This window comes from Schistocerca serialis, chromosome 8, assembly GCF_023864345.2.
Source record: "Schistocerca serialis cubense isolate TAMUIC-IGC-003099 chromosome 8, iqSchSeri2.2, whole genome shotgun sequence".
Taxonomy (NCBI): domain Eukaryota; kingdom Metazoa; phylum Arthropoda; class Insecta; order Orthoptera; family Acrididae; genus Schistocerca; species Schistocerca serialis.
The window spans coordinates 206,735,747-206,757,367 of record NC_064645.1 but is presented as its reverse complement, the minus strand read 5'-3'; the positions used below and the strand labels follow the sequence as shown (position 1 = coordinate 206,757,367).

Here is a 21,621-nt window from a genome sequence, read left to right as displayed (position 1 = left end):
TCGATGACATGTTTGCATGCACTTTTTCAGGGGTGTTCTCAGTGAATGTACCAAAACACTTTTCTGTCACGTCGGATCAGATGTTTAGCTCTGTGCAACTCGTTTTGCAAGTACTTAAAGCTTAACTACAGTCGACAGTTTGTCAGTTGATAACAGTTATGCCAATCGTTACGTACGGATTACTCACCGGGCAGAAAGTCAAGACTGACAAGCGCCTCGTATATTGAGTTACGTCATGTGTTGTCCGTGCAACGATCTAGCAAAAAGTTGAAAATTTTTAGAGCTATTTCCTCGGCGTCCATCAATAAAATTTTTAGTCTAAAACAGACTGCGTCGACAAGTCCTTTCTGGTTTCAAATTGCCCGTTCGGCAGTTATGAGCTACGTGCCCACAGCTGTGTGTGCGTGTGGGTGTAGTGTGGCGCCTCTCAGGATCGATGTGTTTCTAGGCACTCGAAACGTCGCTCACTACAGGTTCGCATGTCTCTTTCGGCTGTCTTGTGTCCGTGGAGGCTGAACTTTCATCACGCTCCGCTTGAGGTACATCTGCAGGGGCCAGGTCAGTTGCTTGACTTCTCTCATTTCCTTGAGAGGCTGCCACCGGCTGCTGTTCTCCGCTAGGTCCAGCCTCTGGTGCATGTCCATCACCACCTTCGGTTAACTTAAGTCCTGCGTAGTACTGCTCCAGGTCCTGCTGCAACACTAAAAATTCTTCCATTGTTGCTCCTCCTCCAATCGCTAACGATTCCTGCTGATACTTCCAAAGCTCATGTCGCCTAGATTCAGTGTCCGAGTCGGAACTACTACTCGTTTTTAGTGTCTGATGCTCTTTCCATCTGCGTGTAAGATTTTTCTTACCTCTTGGTGTATCCCTTTTAAGCCGGTATGAAGTCTCTCTTGTAGGGGTCATTAGTTGTCCATTGCTTGACGTGCTAGCCTTGGCAACCTCTTCCGTTTCCTCAGTATCTTCGACTAGATGTGGATGATCTGATGCAGATGGTGGACGATTCTGAAGCGATTGTTCAAGATCCCCTTGGTGCGATTGTTGTACCGAGGCAGCTGTTATGTCTATGTTATCAGCTCCTGGCTGGTCATCGCCTCCCTCTTTCAACAGAACCTGCTCTTGGTCAGGCGTATCTGCGGACTGTGGTTTTGGTGCGGCGTTTTGGGTAGTGCTACTCTCAATGAAGGCAATAATGATGTCTAAGTCTGGCTCTCGGATCAACGCAGGCTGCCAGTCTGCAGGGTATTGAACAAGCCTAGCGTTATTCTGGAGCTCTCCAGACGATTCGCTGAGGTAACCAGGATCGTCGTCAGAGTCACCAGTACCCAGTATATTCCCTTGTGGTGTTTGTTGTTGGTACTGGGTGGGGACTAGTGCCATTGGGTATCTGTACTGGCTAGCACCTGGTACCATTGGCTGCTGGTATCTGTACAGGTCCGAACCAGGTGCGAGTGGTTGTTGGTATCTGTACGGCCTGGAACCTGGTGCCAGTGGTTGTTGGTATCTGTACGGCCTGGAACCTGGCGCCAGTGGATACTGGTATCTAAACTGGCTGGGCCCTGGCTGAGGTGAAAGACGCTCTTGGTGCATCGTAGAGGATCCAGGGACAGCGTCCTGTGGAACAAACAGTAATGCATCAGGGAACAGTTGATAAGTTATATCAAATGGTCAAAGACAGTACAACGCGTTCACGTTACCTCACGACCCCCTTCCCTCCCGAAGTGTTGACTCTTGACATGTTCAGTATAATTAGGAAAAATGAAAGTTTGATCGGTATACGTTCGCACTTCATTCTTGGGGCTTTCTTAGGTATGGGGGAAAACGGACGATCTTTATGGAAGTGCGATGGTGTTTTTAATCCTGATTGTTATAGTGACAGCAGAATAATCACAGTAACGGATCCAGCTGCAGATGTATGCATTACCCACAATGAAACTGATGACATTCTAGGTTGTTACGGGAAAGAATAGGGACGCCGCCTTGTGCAGGGAAAGTTTGAAAGACTAAGAAAAACTCCACGGACGAAACTTTATAGAGTGTCATGGGAGAGGCTCATTAATTAATGAACTGTTTACTAAACCTTATTAACATTTTAACAACGAAAATTTGTCCATAGCCAAGTAGTTGTAGCTGAAGCCATTCTTTAATAGCAATATAGTTGTTACTATCACGCCGACCTCTTGTGAGCGGACTATGTTGAGACGCTGGTACCGAAACAAGCAGTGTATCTAGGGCTCCTTTCAGTATCTGAAAACGCGCGATAATTGTTAACATAAACATCCTGATTATAGTAAGTACCATAACTTCATCCTGGAGGTGACTGCAAAGTAACACTTAATACTAGCTAATCACAACCGTCGCAAGCGAGCGCAGTTCGAACATACTAGCACCGTTGGCACTCATGTGCTGTCGTCTCTTGAACACGTAAATAACTTGGGAATATCCCAGCCTTCTTAAGGGATGGTATCTCAGATGCAGGTCCACAATACTTTAAGAGTACTGTTCTTAGTGATAACATGTGATGTTCAGACTAATCTTGCAACTGGTAATTGCCTGGGAAGCTCGCATTCCAATGTTTCAGACCTACTTACAGCTACTGCAGCTGAACTGAGAAACGCCTGTTTTTCTGAATTAGTGAGGTGTAGTGGATTTTATCTACATTATGTGCTGCTTGATTCTTTAGTTGGGAAACATGAGGACAGTGAACCCAAGATGAAAGTTTAAGGAAATCGGTGGTTCTGAATTAAGCGCACACTGATCTGAAATTCGCCTTTTCTATATTTTCAGGTGGTGTGAAACCCCAGATATTGACTGAGTGTAGTGAAAAGTCTTTCGATTAAAGAACCATTCCTATAAAAGGTAGATACTATTAAGTAACTTTTCTTATAAACATAGAAACTCAGCTCAAAATCCAGTGTAATCGATACATTGATTTACTGATTAGTGGTTAACCTCCCCATAACGATCAACAAAAGTGTCATCTTACTTTTTTTACACCTAAACACTCGTTTAATAACTGAAGTCTCTGTCCAAATACTAAAGAAGTTTTCACGTGTCCCATAGCAGACGACACCGGGAATCCCTTCTATCTCAACTTCCGTGGTCTTTACAGATCGCTAAGTATCCATGATGAGCCTCGAAATGGCCAATAATTTACACAGATCTCAAATCCCAAACTCCTACTGCACTGAATCTAATCGTTAGCATTAGAATCCATTGATGTCAGACAAGAGGCACGTACGTATTATTGAACACTAGCGTTATACCAGCATACTGGTAAAGAAGTTCACATGACTTATCACCAGACGTATGTTTCACATTTGAATTCATGGAATCAGCTACTATCCCTAATCTGGCTCAATACGTTAGAGTTTTAGCCAGTGGCCCGTATCTGCTGGTGCGTCTTTTCAAAATGCGGCGTTCTCCCACATATGCTGACGTATGCATTAGAAAAGTCTCAATGCTAGATAGCTACTTAACTGACAAGGGAACCTCCCCATCGCACCCTCCTCAGATTTAGTTATAAGTTGGCACAGTGGATAGGCCTTGAAAAACTGAACACAGATCAATCGAGAAAACAGGAAGAATGTGTGGAACTATGAAAAAATAAGTAAAATATACAATTTGAGTAGTCCATACGCAAGATAGGCAACATCAAGGATAGCGTGATCTCAGGGGCGCAGTGGTCCCGTGGTTAGCGTGAGCAGCTGCGGAACGAGAGGTCCTTGGTCAAGTCCTGCCTCCAGTGAAAAGTTTAATATTTTATTTTCAGTTTATGTGACAGACTCTTACGTTTTCATCAATTTTTTTTGGAGTGATTATCACATCCACAAAAAAACCTAAATCGGGCAAGGTAGAAGAATCTTTTTACCCATTTGCCAAGTGTACAAGTTAAGTGGGTCGACAACATATTCCTGTCATGTGACGCACATGCCTTCACCAGTGTCGTATAGAATATATCAGACGTGTTTTCCTGTGGAGGAATCGGTTGACCTATGACCTTGCGATCAAATGTTTTCGGTTCCCATTGGAGAGGCACGTCCTTTCGTCTACTAATCGCACGGTTTTGCGGTGCGGTCGCAAAACACAGACACTAAACTTATTACAGTGAACAGAGATTTCAATGAACGGACAGATCATAGCTTTGCGAAAATAAGAAATTAAAATTTTAACTCGAGGGCGGACTTGAACCGTTGTCCTTTCGTTCCACAGCTGCTCACGCTAACCGCGCTATCTTGCGCATAGACAACTCAATTTGTATATTTTGCTTATTTTTTCATAGTTCCATACAACTTCTTCCTGTTTTCTCGATTGATTTGTGTTCAGTTTTTCCAAGGCCTATGCACTGTGCCAACTTATAACTAAATCTGAGGGGGGTGCGATGGGGAGGTTCCCTTGTGAGTTACTGAGACCCAGTCCCACAGAATTAGTTTTCAGACATTTTGTCAAGCTCGCCGAAATTTGGATGCAAATGTAAAATTTTTCTAGCGCCCTTTTCCCCGTCTAAACAAAATTAAAAAATAACTTACAATGACAGAAGGCTTCAGAGAATGGAATAGGACACGTCGTGTTTGGGGCTTAAAAAAATCTCATTTTGCAACAGGCTTCACGGATATACTCTTGTAGCAGTCAATTGTGTCAAATACCAAACAATATATTTACAGCAACTGAAGGAGATCAGCTCTGCCTACACTTCACGTATAAAGCAACAGGAATAGATTAGTCTATTTGCAAGAAAAGAATATTCAAAGGTCTACCATGATTATTTTATGACTACATGCAAATGTTTAGAGACGTGTTGAAAATTATTGCTTCATACTGCATTGAGCAACAATTACAATGGGCAACCTAACATTCCCTGTGCCTAGCACTGAACGCACACAATTTATGTAATAAAAATTTGGACATAATTGTCTCTCTTATTGTAACTTGCCATCTGTAGCAACAGCTAATTTTACCAGTTTTACTTGGGTTGACAATGCTGGAGTACCAGATCTTGGATAATACATCTTTATTATTGCGTACATTACGGATAACTCTAACAGGTGTTTTTGAAGTTTAGCATCTTTTCATTATGGAAGAGTCTAGAATATTCCCAAACGGTACTTACCGTACAGTCTGTCAAAGACCTCGAAGTCGATGTTGCCCGACTGACTGTGTTTAGATCACTGGCAGTAGTAGTAACAGTGGAAGCGATCATGCTGTCAATGGAAGGTGCAAACACTGACTGGCCCAGTGCCATGTATTCCACAAGTGTTAGTGGCAGTTGCGCCTCATCCTGGGTCTCAGTCTCCTGTGCTTCAGTTGACACAACAGCTGGTAAAGTTACAGACAGAGGCGACAGCTGCAGTTCTGTCTCATTCTTTTTGTGTGCACTGTTGTCTTCATGTTCTTCAGGTGGTCCAATACTTGTGACAGTTACAGGCAGCAGTTGTGGAGGAAGCTGCTCGTAAGTTGTTAAACTTGTCGGAGGACTGATGTGTGATTCAGTCTGACTTACAACAATATCATATTCTATTGTTGCTGGCGAGTGTTCTGGTGGTTTGTTGACAACGTACAGAGCACCTTCCAATGACAGTTCACCTGTCGCATCATGACTCACTGTATTCTGCACTTTGACTGACATATCATCTGTCTTTCTTACTTCATACTGTGCCTGCCTCTTTTTTTGCTGCACAATTTCCTGACTCTCTGTGTCCTGCGCCTTCTGTGGCAAATTGGCATCCTGGCTCTCTCCGTCCAGCGCCCCCAGTGGAGGATCAGCCTCCTCGCTGTCTACGTCCAGCGTCCCCAGTGGAGGATCAGCCTCCTCGCTGTCTCCGTCCAGCGCCCCCAGCGGCGGATCAGCCTCCTCGCTGTCTCCGTCCAGCGCCCCCAGCGGCGGATCAGCCTCCTCGCTGTCTCCGTCCAGCGCCCCCAGCGGCGGATCAGCCTCCTCGCTGTCTCCGTCCAGCGCCCCCAGCGGCGGATCAGCCTCCTCGCTGTCTCCGTCCAGCGCCCCCAGCGGCGGATCAGCCTCCTCGCTGTCTCCGTCCAGCGCCCCCAGCGGCGGATCAGCCTCCTCGCTGTCTCCGTCCAGCGCCCCCAGCGGCGGATCAGCCTCCTCGCTGTCTCCGTCCAGCGCCCCCAGCGGCTGATCAGCCTCCTCGCTGTCTCCGTCCAGCGCCCCCAGCGGCGGATCAGCCTCCTCGCTGTCTCCGTCCAGCGCCCCCAGCGGCGGATCAGCATCCTCGCTGTCTCCGTCCATCGCCCCCAGCGGCGGATCAGCCTCCTGGCTTTCTCCCTGCTGCTGCATAGCGTCCTGACTCACTGTGTGCTGCACCTCAAGTGGCAGATCAACATCCTGGCTCTCTCCGTGCTGCTCTTCCAGTGACTGATCACTTCCTTCATGCTGCACTTCCAGTGACTGACCACCAGCCCGGCTTGCTTTGTGCTGTGCCTCCAGAGGTGGATGACAATCCTTGCTTAGCTCTAGTACCTGAAGTAACTGATCACTAGCCTGGCTTTCTTGATGATGCTCTTCTATTAAACAATTACCAAGTTCATCATATGCCAAAAATGACTGATTACTTTCAGGATATTCATTGAATGAGTGGCAGCTCTGTGGGCTGTCGTCTAAATACGCTTCGAAAGGCCTTTCACTCATAGGGCTAAGCTCAGGGAAAGCTTCCAGTGACCGATTGTTGACAGAGCTACGATCTATGTGTGCTTCGAGTGACCACTCACTTACAGGACTGTTATCTAGGTACGCATCAAATGACGTGACACTGACAGGGCTAAATATTTCGTCTTCCTCCACTGTCGCCTCTTCGAGTTGCGCTACAACTTTCTGTTCTTCCAATAATAGCTGAGCCAGAGGTTCAACATTATGTTGTTGCTTCAGTATTGTCTCAGCCAACTTATGTTCCTGTTTTACTGCCTTAAATGATTCTGCCAGTATGACATCTGAGTCATTAGATTCTTCAAATATTACCATTGTCTGTTCTGCAGAATCGTCTAGAGGCAAAATCCATGCATGTAATTTTGGGTTACTGCGAGACTGCTCGTCCCCTGGCAGAGGTGTATGGGATTTTAATTGATTTACAGAAGTACTTTCAGCACGACGATTTTCATTTCCTTCCGCTTTTTGGCTCTCAGTTTCACTATACTCTGGTGGCTGATACGTGCTGCACATAGTTTCTCCATCGCCCTCAGATAGGTATCTGATTACTTGTTTTTTCCAGTGATATGTGGTATGTTTGTCGCTATCCTTGCGTAAATCTTTGTTGCTAACCCACTCATGGTCTCTTGTGCTGGTCTGATCTATGAAAGCGTCACTAGCAGAACTAGAAGGACGAACGTCTTCCTTTCCTATTGCGCCATCCAAGTCTTTAATGGTGAACTCTGAAGACGTTTCAGTGCGTTTAAATGCTTCACTGGGGCTAGAATTTGAACGTAATAGTTGCCTCTGGCTTGTGCTAAGCTCTTCTGTATCAGTATACGCCAGCCCCTGCAAATGGAAAAATGAGGATAAGAATCAAGTTGTTTATTACGCATTTGTATGAAATATGAGACTGGGGAAAGAAAGGAAAGGGATGGTTGGGAATTCGTGACCTCCAGCTACACATTACGTTGTGGTAACGCAATGGCGAATCATTCGTGTAATAAATGAAGTTTATTGTTGCGAGAATGTCACCATTACTAACTTGTGTAAGATGCTAGACCCGCGTGCCACATTAAAGGGAACCCTGAGTTGCACTTTTCTTCTGAAAGGCGCTTTACCTAAAAATGTTGTCATAGCCGCCAGCTATTGTGTAACTGTCTTCTTTGATCTACCAATTTAAGTTTCCCTCTCGCAGACTAATGGTTGCTATCTCGAATCATTTAGCCAGCGATATTTACTGTGTTCAGCAATATGCGCATCGCGAAGTGTGAAGCAAAGTGAAAGACAACTTCAGGTTTACCATCTGCGAAAAGTGTTTAAGTTTTTGAAATTTAACTCCTGAGAGTTTACACAAATTGTCAAGGATGATATGAGGACGCATTGATTGTGTGAAGCAGGAGAGAGTACATACAAATCTACGGGATACATAGACTTTAGATGTGAATAGTTCTGAAATTAGTTATCAAACATCAAAACCGTTTTTAATAAGAAAGTAGTTTGTGCGTTTTTACATATGAAGAAAGCTTATGACTCATTGGAGACAGTCTCTCCCCCAAATAATGAAATGAAAAGGTTTGGATTCAAAAACCGCTAAATAGTTCAAATTCCTGAGGTAAAATTCAGGGGACAAATTTCTGAACTATTTTGAATTAAAACACGAGGACGGTGATGCTATTGACTCTCCCCACTACCTATAACTGTATTTCTGAAAAAAAAAGGTAGTGGCGGAAACATAAATTAGGAAGAACAAATATTGTTATAGACTGCTTAGTTCTTGTAGATGACCTGGAGTTTGTGTCAGGTTATTCGAACAGCACAAAAGCCCGTAGACATTCTTAAAACAGAAAGAGTCGGTCCCAAAATCTTTTAAAAACAAAACATCTTGTGATTACCTAATCACTAAGCTCTAAAAACTAAATACGTTAGATCAGAGTACCTCTCTTAGTTTAAAAAGTGTTTAAGACAAATCTGTCAGGAGACAAGTCTGGAAGAGATCGGTTACGAAATTCGTTGCCACATATGGAAAGCCTTCAGACTTAGAAGACATTTGTAACAAAAATGCGCGGAACACCAACGCAGCCATCAAAGTCATCAAACTCTGGTCATCACGTGGCCCGAAACATTTTAAATAGACACATTGAAAAGAGTGGGAAAGACTCAAGGAAATTTTACGTTCAAATTATTCTGAAGAAACACACAGTAAATAAATTGGAAAGTACAGAAAAAGTTATCAGATATGAAAACACGCAGGCTAAAATTTTATAGTCTCAATGAAACAATGGAAGCTGCGAGATTTACCTAGACACGTTGGAAAGTTCAATAGATCTCGGTAAACATGAAATTTGAACAAAATGGAGCGGAGCTGTAAAGAACTACCTGAAAAAATAAGGAATAATCACTTGATACATCATACAGAAATGCAGAAAATTCTCGATTGGGGAAATGGTCTGGCAGATAAACCATAGACGACCGGAAGAAGTCAATCTGACGAACTGGAAAGATCTCATTCTGAGAGGACGAAAGAAAAGTTAAAACTGTACTACGGAAATTCACACAAATGCGTGGTCCAGTAGGGCCCAAACGTGAATAATAAGAGACGCAATTCCGAAGTAGGTGCAGTTTTAAAATAAGCTCAAACGAAAACAATATTACAACAATTTTTATATTTGAGCCTGTACTTTAACTTACTTTTCAGCACTATTTCCAATTCATCAGGGTACTTATCGTATTGTACAACCGAGTATGAACTTGATCCTCTTGGAAACCTTCCGCCTTGTTTGTAACCAATCCTGTACTGACGTTTTGACATCATTGTCTTGCTCCTAGCGCTGACTGGCAAGATGCTGCTTTAAAACCGCAACAACGAATGATAACCACTAGGTGCTGGGGCCATATAGAGATTGATCGAATTGTTCCCAACCATACGCCATGTTCAGATAGTTTTTCGTTTGTTTTGCGCGGTGCAGTTTTCACTGTGCTACCCCGAGACAAACAGACTGGCAAACGAAATACCGTGCCTTTCCCAAAACGCGGTGTACATTTTTCCAGAATGTTTGGCAAGGTGACGTATTTCAAAAAATACGTGACCTGAGCAACAATAATATACTCACTAAACCACCGCTTTTATTTCAAAAGAGCTTCTCTGCTTAGAATTCTGTTTTCACGTTAACTCACCAAAATTTACAAACATTAAATATCAAAAATAGCGCTGGTTGATGTTTTCTGCGATCTGTAAGGAACCTGACTGTGCGAATCAATGTTCTCCCAGATAAACTGAGGTCTTGTCGGATAAATGGTGCAGCCAACTTTCAGTCTGAACTCCCCCGCGTCCGTGCAGGTGTAACTGATTGACCTGAAATGTAATTCCTGTCTCAGTAGCAAATCCTATTACGTTAATATGGTCCACAATGTCTACATTGTTTCTCCTCAGGTAGTTCCACGTCTCCAGAATGAGGTCGCGAAAATGCTACAATATTTCGATAGACATTTCTCAGTGTGACTGCGTTGGCATTTAAATGCAGTGCGTTCACCATCTCATTCCCCCTCCGCACTCCTCCCTCCCTCCCTCCCCCCCCCCCCCCCCCACTCTCTGCCAGCCAAGCGCTCTGACAGCGTGGCATGGCGATGGGCTAATAGTGTAGGCGAGGCTGTGTGCTATAGTACTAACTACGACCGTGGGATACTGTGCTCTTAACAGCACTACAGATTAACAGGTTGCAACTTTAAATACTTATGTGACTGAGGGCTGCTTTCTGACATCGAATTAGAAGACAGACCTATTTTGCTTGTGTTGCAGAAAGTAAGCCGTAACTTACTATCAGGGAATGTGCGCTGTTTCCCGATGATACTGACAGGCAGCAACTGTACTTAAAAGGAAGACTATGTCAAGGATATTCTGCGTAACCAAAATACCTGGCTCTGAGTCATTGTATATTCTAGGGCATTTTAATGTTCGAGTTTGATCATATGACGACACGTGGCCGAATTGTCTGGTTCATCACGGAGTGGGTAAAATGACAAAAATGGACAGAATGCATTGCATGTTTTCAACCTGAGGATCGACACTTCCGCTCTCATCACAGGAATCAAATCTCAAAAATGTGCTGACACGCAGCTTCCACAGTGCTGATTGCAACACTGACCCATTCCAAAGGCACGCATAATGAGGCTCACTCCCCAGAAATATCACCACGCCAAACGGAAAGATCAACCTCCCCGGATCAACATGTATGTTCATGATTCACAATAGAAACACGCATTTGCCAGTGATCTTTGAAGTGCTTTACCATGAAACGTACAGGCAGAAAGCAACATTAACAACAAATGGGCACAAATTTCTGGCGCCATCTGCAACTCAGCAGTATTGGCACATGGAGTACAACAAAACAGAAACGAGGTCAGGTACGAACAAAAATTGGAAGAGATGGATTCAGTCACTGAGGCTGAACAGTAAGCCTTGCTTGCTTACAAAAGAACCAAATGGAAGATCTCAGAATGACTTGCGAGAAGCAAAGAACAGGTCATAGCAAACATTCACGATATGTGCAAGTAACTACTGGCTGAATTTATGTGCAGGTGTACAGCAAACAGCCGATTCTGGGGACACTAAGGCAATGTAAGATGGCATTAGGAAAGCAATTAGTCCAACTATCAGAAAAAGTTTCTCTGAAGTCGTTACTGTTGAAGGCAAGAGAATTGAACGAAAGGCTGAACACTGCCAGGAGTTGTATGCAGCTGAGAGTGAAGTTAGCAGGGCTGCACTTGATGCCACCAAACAGATGCCAACCATAGAAGAACTCGGTAGCGCAGGGTAATAGATTCCCTTGCTAATGGATGAGCTCCAGGTGGACATGTTATCCATGCAGAGGTTGTTAAGTGTAAGAAGTCCGCCTTCCTCAAACACACTTCTTACAAGACGCTGGGAGGAAGTTCCACTGAATAAGCAGAATTCGAAGATTGTCACTTTGTATAAATAGAAACGGGGCGAAAGTGACTGCAACAATTACCAACGCATTTCACTGCTAAGTGTAATCGGGAAGGCATAGGCATGAGTCATCCTAATACGATTACTAATGCTAGCCTCCAGAATCTACCCTGTATCTCTATATGGCTTTAGACCTGGTGATCCATTGCGTATGATGATCTCTGTACGACAGTTTTAAGATAAGTGCCTTGAGCAGCAGAGTACACTTTATACTGCTTTTATTGAACTTGTTAAAGCCTTTGATTTAGTGTGTCAATGATTCTGCACGTTGTTGCAGCAGATTGGATGCGAACCTAAGCAACTAAACAATTTTGTTTCCATGAGAAAATTCAAGCAACCATCTGCTTCGGGGATTATCTTTACTCTTCTTCTGAGATTTGTGTGATTTGCATCTGAAGAGTTCAAAGTGGTTCAAATGGCTCTGAGCACTATGGGACTTAACTTCTGAGGTCATCAGTCCCCTAGAACTACTTAAACCTAACTAACCTAAGGACATCACACACATCCATGCCCGAGGCAGGATTCGAACCTGCGACCGTAGCAGTCACACGGTTCCGGACTGAAGCGCCTAGAACAACTCGGCCACCGCGGCCGACCTCTGAAGAGAGTGAGGGAGTGTATTTACATACGTGATCTGTTGGGAACTTTTTCAGAATTGCCCGACTCAAGGCCAAAACCAATTTAAATACTTGAGTTGTTATATGGAGACGATGAATCTCTGGTAGTAAATGCAGAGGATGAGGTTGCACTGTTTAGCAAATTATCACATGCTTGTGAAGAATTTGGTCTTGCATTCAGTCTCCAAAAGACTATCATTGTGCAGGGCGCCACAAATCTTCCATCCATCACCATTGACTACAATTTTCTCCAGATCGTTGATGACTTCAGAACTTCTGGAGGGTGTAATGCCAGTGGGAAGAACGCATCTTCGCTTCAAGGATGTCTGCAAGAGACTTTACCAGGGCCAGTATTAATCTGAATTTCTAAATTGCTGGGAAAGTACTGCTAATGACCGCGTCAAGTGGCAACTAATTGTGCAAATTGGGGTCAAGCTGGCAGAGAACGAATGAACACAAGAACAAATGAAGAGAGAGAGAGAGAGAGAGAGAGAGAGAGAGAGAGAGAGAGAGAGAGAGAGCGGCTTCTGTTCGAAGTCCCTCACGTTTTGTGTGTTTCGAGTGGGACTTTCCAGCCACAGTGGACGTTGCAGACTCCGAACCAAGTATGCTACACCATATAATCGTCCGAGGGTGGAGAGATGGATGGATGGATGGATGGATGGATGGATGGATGGATGGATGGAATAAAAGAAAGGGAGGAAGGGATATTAAGTTGCGAATTAGGACTTTCTTGATACTATTTTCAAGAACTGTTTAGGTAGCGCGTTATGTTGTCAGTCAACCTCCGTCTACTACACTACTCGAGATTGCGACGGAATATCAAGAAGAGGCCAACCTCAGACAAACGCAGTCGTGGGGGCTACTTCCCGCCACCAAGAGACCAGAACACTGGCGACTTGATTCGGCGTGTGGCTGGCAACAACAGAGCTCCCTTGGAACAGAGGACTCCTTCCCTGTAAACAGGGAGCCAACGAACAATGCAACCACAGCGCCGGGTCCGCAATGTGACTTAAATAATTTAGTTAGATGTGAATGTGTTGAGGTGAATTTCTTTAGCCAGAAATTTGCTATTTTATCTTTTCCAAGGGCTTTCCAATTGTGAGTAGAATTAATTGCTTGGGTGACTTCATGTTGCAAAATTATCACTTCAGGCATTTGTGGTATCATCTTGTATGTATCTGTTTCTGCTTGTATCCACCGTGCATGCCTGTTATGTTGTACCGGGTTTGACCATATGTTGCTCCAGAAGTGTTCCATGTCTTATGTTTGGTGGATTGTCTATTTTAATGTGTTTGTTATCTATTGTCTGGTAAAATTTCTTTTGGTTTGTGTTGAATGTGTGGTTTTGTTTCCTTCTATTTTCACTTTTTTTGTATCTTCTAAGTCGTTTGGCCAATGCTTGTAATTTCTGCTTCTTTTCATTTATTTGCTCTATCGCTTCTTGTTGTGAGATTTTACCTAACCTTTTTCGTTTTTTCTGACATTTCATTTCTTATAAATTGTGTTAGCTGTCCGATGTCTTTTCTCAGTTTTTCTATTCTGATCTGTAGCCTGTGTTGCCATGCTGGTTTTGTGGGTTTCTTCTGTGTGTTGGTTGGTTCTGATCTCTGCCTAGTTTGTATATTTAGTGTAGTGAGTACTCCTATATAAACCAGTAGTTGTAACTCTTCCATAGTTTGTTTTCATTTATTTTGTTGTGTGATTGTGTTGATTTTTATTGTTGTTTCGACTTGTGGGTTATTTGGCGGTCTATGCAAGAATGGTCTAATGTCTGTATTGTGTCTTTGTATTCTATATATGTCAGCTGAAATTTTTCTTCTACATCTAACGTGTGTCACTTCATGTTCTATTTGTGCTTGTTCTGGTGGCTGACTTAAGATTCGTTTTCCTCTGACTGTTTAATTGATGCGTGTTGTTCTTTGTTTGTTTGCTCTGGGATGTTTGAGTCCATTACTGTATTTTCTTCTTCTTCTGATTGCACATTATTTTGTTCCAGTATTTGTTGTACTTGTTTGATGTTTTCTAATTCTGACTGGGGTATCCTGTTATTTTTGATTATTACACGGATCTGATCAGCGAGTCGTTGTTCTGTTAAAAATTTTAATTCTAGGTATCTGGTAATAAATGTTGTGTATACTTGTGATCTGTATCCAGTTGTGTTGGTTCCTAGGTTTGTTGCTTGATAATAACAGAACACGAGCTGTGGATTAACTTCATCTGACCATCTCATCCTCTGTCTTTGTTTTCCTTCTACGGTGGTTGCAGGAAGCATATCCTGCAAAACACCTCTATTTGGATTTGAATCATTTTCCAGTTGGCTAGCAGTGTCGTTACCATTGTGGGCGGGCATAGGTTCAAGCGTCGTCCCCGACCATGATGGCGCTTGTTCGAGGCTTCTTTAGTTCTGCCCTGAACCAACTAATCACACTAAAAGGGGAGTTAGCCCTATTAGTGGTTTGTTCTTTTCGTCGCCTTTTACGACTGGCAGAACATACCGGAGGCCTATTCTTTTCCTGGGCCTCCACGGGAATTATCGTGATGGTATCGACGGTGATGGTATCGACGGTGATGGTATCGACGGTGATGGTATCGACGGTGATGGTATCGACGGTGATGGTATCGACGGTGATGGTATCGACGGTGATGGTATCGACGGTGATGGTATCGACGGTGATGGTATCGACGGTGATGGTATCGACGGTGATGGTATCGACGGTGATGGTATCGACGGTGATGGTATCGACGGTGATGGTATCGACGGTGATGGTATCGACGGTGATGGTATCGACGGTGATGGTATCGACGGTGATGGTATCGACGGTGATGGTATCGACGGTGATGGTATCGACGGTGATGGTATCGACGGTGATGGTATCGACGGTGATGGTATCGACGGTGATGGTATCGACGGTGATGGTATCGACGGTGATGGTATCGACGGTGATGGTATCGACGGTGATGGTATCGACGGTGATGGTATCGACGGTGATGGTATCGACGGTGATGGTATCGACGGTGATGGTATCGACGGTGATGGTATCGACGGTGATGGTATCGACGGTGATGGTATCGACGGTGATGGTATCGACGGTGATGGTATCGACGGTGATGGTATCGACGGTGATGGTATCGACGGTGATGGTATCGACGGTGATGGTATCGACGGTGATGGTATCGACGGTGATGGTATCGACGGTGATGGTATCGACGGTGATGGTATCGACGGTGATGGTATCGACGGTGATGGTATCGACGGTGATGGTATCGACGGTGATGGTATCGACGGTGATGGTATCGACGGTGATGGTATCGACGGTGATGGTATCGACGGTGATGGTATCGACGGTGATGGTATCGACGGTGATGGTATCGACGGTGATGGTATCGACGGTGATGGTATCGACGGTGATGGTATCGACGGTGATGGTATCGACGGTGATGGTATCGACGGTGATGGTATCGACGGTGATGGTATCGACGGTGATGGTATCGACGGTGATGGTATCGACGGTGATGGTATCGACGGTGATGGTATCGACGGTGATGGTATCGACGGTGATGGTATCGACGGTGATGGTATCGACGGTGATGGTATCGACGGTGATGGTATCGACGGTGATGGTATCGACGGTGATGGTATCGACGGTGATGGTATCGACGGTGATGGTATCGACGGTGATGGTATCGACGGTGATGGTATCGACGGTGATGGTATCGACGGTGATGGTATCGACGGTGATGGTATCGACGGTGATGGTATCGACGGTGATGGTATCGACGGTGATGGTATCGACGGTGATGGTATCGACGGTGATGGTATCGACGGTGATGGTATCGACGGTGATGGTATCGACGGTGATGGTATCGACGGTGATGGTATCGACGGTGATGGTATCGACGGTGATGGTATCGACGGTGATGGTATCGACGGTGATGGTATCGACGGTGATGGTATCGACGGTGATGGTATCGACGGTGATGGGAGGTAATATTGTTTATGATAAAATTAAGTATTAATGTGTATAGCGTAATTTGTGTAGTAACCAATACAGCCCGTATTTAAGTTGTAGGTAACAGGCTACAATGGAATGGAATAAATAAATATGGCACTAGCACCAGGGCACAACCTACATGCCGAAATCTTGGCCGCCCCTATATCGGAACAGAGCCACATCAGACGTGTCCTAAAACAAGGCGGTGGAGACCTACACAACATAGAAGATGAACACTCGGGCTACGTTGGAAGCGTGGAGTGATTTGTGCTATGCAGGACAGAGCCATGTAGGACGACTGGCAAGATAGGAGGCGATGGAAACTCTAATGAGAGAGACATAGGAAACGTGCAGAAAGGAACATAAATGAAGAATCAACCTATGTACTGTAGTGGAAAGCAGTATAAATGCAGAGATCTTACGGAAGTAGTAATATAACGTCTGATGCATACTTATATCGAATTTATTGTGAAATTGGTAGATGCAGATAAACAATCATGGCATATTTATATAGTTGCTTTCAAAATACGAACAACGAACTACGGCGTTTGATTTTCCTCGATGGAAGCTGGTATAAAAGGTACTCACCGTCTTATTTGCATTGTTAGTACTTTGTCCAACCTCTGTTCTTCCTCATTATCTCAATAATTCTGTTCGGCACTGATTTTTTAGGTCTTGTAGACCTCGTATCGCTCTTTTCAGCTCATATGCAGCCTCCAATTACCTTCCCCTGCATTAAACACGCCCCCCCCCCCCAAGTATTCTCAATAGTTTTTCCATGGAGCTCAAATCCAGGACATGTGCAAGTCCGGGCAAGACAGCGATATCTTTATCCTCGAACCGCTTTTTTTTTTTAGTAGAACCATGTACAGTTGAATTACTTTGTTGAAGCAGTTTCGTCTAATAGCTCGTCATAGATTTTAATCCATTCTATCCATAGCATTTCACTGTACATATTAGCGTTCGTTCTAGTGTTTAGCCAAGCAACGTATGGTTTATCGTTAGCACAGAAGCTTGCCCACATGTTAACATTTCCACCACCAAATTTTGTGCTCATTCTTACCTGCTGCTTTGTTCTCCCATCATGCCAACAACACTGTAAGCCAACCTGCCTATTTATATTACGCTATTTCTCATCACTGAAGACCACTTTATATCCCTTTCTTAAGTCCATGACATGTTTTCAGCAAGCTTCAATATGGCCTGTTTGTGTGTGGGTGTTAAAGGTTTTTGCAGTCGTTTCTTGAGTGCGAGATGTTTTCCATTTGACAAAATTTGTCTTCAATGTCTAGCCGTATCTGGAAACTGTAAATCAACAACTAATTGAAAAGAATAACGGTTCGTGGCCCTTACTTTGCGCAAAAGGCACTGTTGATGCCACTTTTTTTTTACTTTGCTCATATTTTCCATTCCGTCCATATCGTGGGCCCAATCTAACGAAATTTTCGACTGCTGTACTTGAACGGATCAACTTATTGATCTTTTCGATTAGAGGGTCTAGTTTCCTCACAAGCACCGATTTTTGCTTTTTCCACCACGTGTTAACTGTTTTCCAAGTGGCATTGTCACGATCATGATATATGTGTACAACACGAACTGTCAGTAATTGTGTCTGTTTCCTATCTGCAGTATAAAGACGTACACACCCTGAAACTGCACAGAGCCGACTGTCTTTATACCGTGGTCCATCCACGGACACCTGAATCTATGACTTGTTTTATACTGTACTGCTGACAAGTACGATTCTACTTGACTGCATTTGCCAGTATACTGGATCTCATTACTGCACATACACTGATGACACAAAACATTATGACCACCTGCTTAACATCATATTTGTCCATCTTTCGACTGAAATACATCACTGATTTATTCCCGCAGGTCATGTAATTCGCACAAACATCAGGCCGCTGGTTTGTGTACGCGGTGAGTGAGACCTATAGCGACATAGATGGGTCCGTAGGATTTACACCAGGTGAATGTGGTAGCAGAGACAACGTGAGAACTATAATGCTCTTAAAACCACTGCACCACAGTTCTGGCTCCGAGACACGGACAATTATACTGTTGAAAGATAACATCGCCTTCAGGGAAGACATCGAGCATAAAAGGATGCAGGTCTTTGCAGCTGTCATTGTGGCTTCGATTAGTACCATAGATGCCTTGCAAGCGCAGGAGAATGTCTCCCATAGCATATTACTGTTTCCACTATCCCGCGTCCAGGGTGCTCTGCAGGTTTCGAGCCGGTGTTTGCGGAGACGACCACACGACCTAGTATAGTAAAAAAGTGATCCACCCAATGAGCCCATAGGTTTCCACTGATCGACGGTCTAATCTCGATGGTCCTCCGACCACTCCATTCATAATTGACAGTGACGTGGGGTCAACATGTGACACGCAGCGGTGATCTAATGGGGAGCTCCTCGTTGAACACTGTACAATGAACGATGTCCTCAAACACTTGTGCGTGCACCAGCATTGTGTTTTCTGTAGAGATGCTACAGACCGCAATCTGTCCACCTTTACAGAGGACACAAGCTTCCGAACCCCACGCTCTGCGAAAAGTCGTGGACGTCCAACCATTTAGCGCTTAGAGATATAGTCTGTCGGTAAACTGATGAGCGAGCGAGCGATTCCCCCACTCTGCCTACCCTGCTACGTCAAAGGGCGCTTCTACAGGCTGTTTCCCAAAGTAGTACAGTCCCTGCCGCAGCGCGCGCTTTAAATCTGAGGCGACGCCGTTTATTTTTAGACAAATGCGTTAAGAATATAAGGAAAACAAAAGACGATAGCTTCTTCGAAACGAAACATTATAGAGTAAATAATATTAACATATAATAATATTAACTGAAGTCAGGATTCTACTACAAACAGAACCGAATGCCTATTCATGTGAATGTATGTTCCTCTATTCGCAAGACGAACCAGATAAAGTGCAACCAATCTGTAGAATTTAAGGCTTGTTCTTACTGTATGTTTCTACTAAAAGGTAAAAGTTTTCTTTGAAGGGCTGCAGTGAAACTTAACAATTCTTTCAACGCGAAGAGGGTTTAAGAAGTAACCAGAAATTTATAATTTCTTGTGTGTATTAGTTCGATTCGCACTGCTTTTTTTGTCACTGTCTTCGTAAACATGTCTGAAAAGTGTTTCCAGGTGAATCCCATTTCACGCAATGTCTTGTGTGCCAAGGAAAATGTATTTTTGTTTCACAGCAGTAAGTAATTTCCGTAATGTGGGCACTATTCTTTGGTTTATGTAAAAGTCCTCCGTCGTTTGTCCAATGACCGATTTTGTGAAACTGTCTATAACGATGGGTTTCTTCCCTAAATTAGTTTTCCTTCGTGGCGATTCCAGTAAACCATGCGCATTTTTTTCGCGTTCCTTCCTTATGCGCCTATTGTGGCGAGGCTGCAGTCCTTTGATTGGGACTGGTAATATTAGCCAACAGTTCTTTTCGTGTCGCCTCCTTAACACACACTGTAATAACGTTAGAGACGATCGAACGCTCGTTACTCCGCAAATACCACCTCCTCTTCGTATTCTGCACATTTTCTTGCAATGCAGGGCGATTATCCACACTTCCGGATACTGAAGTACACAAACTCTACTGACACTGGCAACTAAGAGCCAATGAACAGAAACAACGTATATCACTGCACGCCGAACTACACAACTAGACAGGTAACAGGCAACTGATTTTGGATGGCCCTGTAGGCCAGTGGCAGGGTTCTTCCGGGAAAGGCCACTTCCCCCACCAAAAGCGCTGCTCACTCTTGAGTTTACAGACAGACTATAGTTTTACTGACCCCTCTCTTTCCGTGGATGCTGACGACAGTAGCACGTGAACATTCGGCCAGCTTCGCCGTTTTCGAGATACTCGTACACAGGCTCAGCGTAATAATGACCTTCCCCCTGTCAAAGACTTATCTCGATTGGTTTCCGTATCTGCAGCCCATATCTTCGCTAGGGTGATCTCCACTCCATTTCTACTCCACTTTCATATTTTTGTTACCGCGTCACATGCCCGCTACACCACAATGCGGCATCCAACGACGCAGTGGGCTGTGGTTATAATGTTTTGGCTCATCAGTGTACGCTGTGCACAGCTATTCCAACTGACTTAATTTTCCTACAAATATCTAAGACTTTATACTGATTTCCACTGCTGTATGCTAAAGATGTGACGATTACAGCGATGTCATCAAGTGTAGTAGGCGCCTACTCACCTCTGGAGATGTTCCCACAGATTTGGAGCGTTCACGACTGCGCGACCGTCGACGGTTGCCGTGTCTGCTGCGTCCCCAGCTTCCCAGACTGGACCGCGGCCAGCAGACTGGGGCGGACCCAGAGCGGGAGCGTCTGTCTGGGGAAGAGCGAGGCCGCCGCGAACCTTCCAACTGCACAGTGAATGAGCTGGTGTCAGATGTCCCCCAGTGTCTGGAGCTAGATTTAAAAATCCGCGTCCTTAGAGCAGTCTGTGTCTGCACGGTCCACTGCTTTCCTGCATTCCGCGGAGCTCTATTCCTGTCGTCCATCATCCGCCGTAGAGAGGTGGGAGACCGCTCGTGGTGACCCCTCTGGTTCTTCTTTCTGGTGGCCAAAGGACCACCCATCTGCACGATGCCACCTGCCACATGTTTAAACGTGTTTTACTGCAGACCTCTTTACATACACCCATTGCTACAAAAATCTCTCTTACTGATAAACATCTATTATTTATTGATTAATTAAACTGAATAGATTAGAGATGTAAGATAAGAGTCATTCTCATACATCTTGAGAGGCACCCACGTGCCTTGCTCATACTGTGGTATCAAGCAGTCAGGCCTGCAAGATGAGTGGTCTGCCAAGCGAGTGGATTCATTCTTATTTCATCAATGACTGATTATGAGCTCTAGTACCCACAATTAAACTACAAATTATTCTCTTGTTTGAATATTACGCAACGGAAACGGATAACGCACATTTGACTATTAGGAATTTACACAATTCTGATCGTTCACTACGCTCTGGCAATACCACATTTTCTTTCTTACCCAACAGCTTTGATCAACACGTGGCCATCGCAATGAATATGAATGGCGCACACACAAATTCTGGATATCATGACCACACAATATTTGAAAAACAAGGCCACCAATCTCTTTCTTTTCACTATCCTTTTTATTCCAATGAATTATGATTCAAAGATTAAACACACCATTACATTTTACACAACAATTACACATGAGAAACTCCGCCCAGCGCGCATGGCTTTACACTGGTGATTCTCTACCTTATGGTCTCTTAATTATCTAACGCTACAGTGCACTTTCTGGATAGGATGGTGGATCTTTTGCTATATCTCACGCTTCGACCCTCACACCCATGATCACGAAA

At 44.3% G+C, this 21,621-nt stretch overlaps 2 protein-coding genes across 2 annotated transcripts; one reads left to right on the top strand and one right to left on the bottom strand.

Annotated features, from left to right (window-relative positions):
• Window positions 1-444: 444 nt before the first annotated feature.
• On the bottom strand, window positions 445-6,649 carry LOC126416922 (uncharacterized). Its single transcript, XM_050084804.1, has 2 exons — window positions 5,159-6,649; window positions 445-1,617 (listed from the first exon to the last, which is right to left on the bottom strand). The coding sequence occupies exons 1-2, from the start codon at window positions 6,647-6,649 to the stop codon at window positions 445-447; spliced, it is 2,664 nt and encodes an 887-aa protein (XP_049940761.1).
• A 55-nt stretch (window positions 6,650-6,704) lies between these two features.
• On the top strand, window positions 6,705-20,814 carry LOC126416921 (uncharacterized PE-PGRS family protein PE_PGRS54-like). Its single transcript, XM_050084803.1, has 5 exons — window positions 6,705-6,849; window positions 10,761-10,873; window positions 11,222-11,391; window positions 14,751-16,235; window positions 20,421-20,814. The coding sequence occupies exons 1-5, from the start codon at window positions 6,705-6,707 to the stop codon at window positions 20,812-20,814; spliced, it is 2,307 nt and encodes a 768-aa protein (XP_049940760.1).
• Window positions 20,815-21,621: the final 807 nt, after the last annotated feature.

What these genes read in the sequence shown, in the direction of transcription:
- LOC126416921 (XM_050084803.1), top strand. Translation starts at nt 6,705, where the DNA reads ATGTGTGCTTCGAGTGACCACTCACTTACAGGACTGTTATCTAGGTAC. An exon ending in TTTCTGTTCTTCCAATAATA is followed by an intron (nt 6,850 to 10,760) that starts GCTGAGCCAGAG and finishes GCTGACACGCAG; the next exon opens with CTTCCACAGTGCTGATTGCA. An exon ending in CAACCTCCCCGGATCAACAT is followed by an intron (nt 10,874 to 11,221) that starts GTATGTTCATGA and finishes ATTTATGTGCAG; the next exon opens with GTGTACAGCAAACAGCCGAT.
- LOC126416922 (XM_050084804.1), bottom strand. Translation starts at nt 6,649, where the DNA reads ATGAGTGAAAGGCCTTTCGAAGCGTATTTAGACGACAGCCCACAGAGC. An exon ending in CTGCCAGTGATCTAAACACA is followed by an intron (nt 1,618 to 5,158) that starts GTCAGTCGGGCA and finishes TTTGTTCCACAG; the next exon opens with GACGCTGTCCCTGGATCCTC.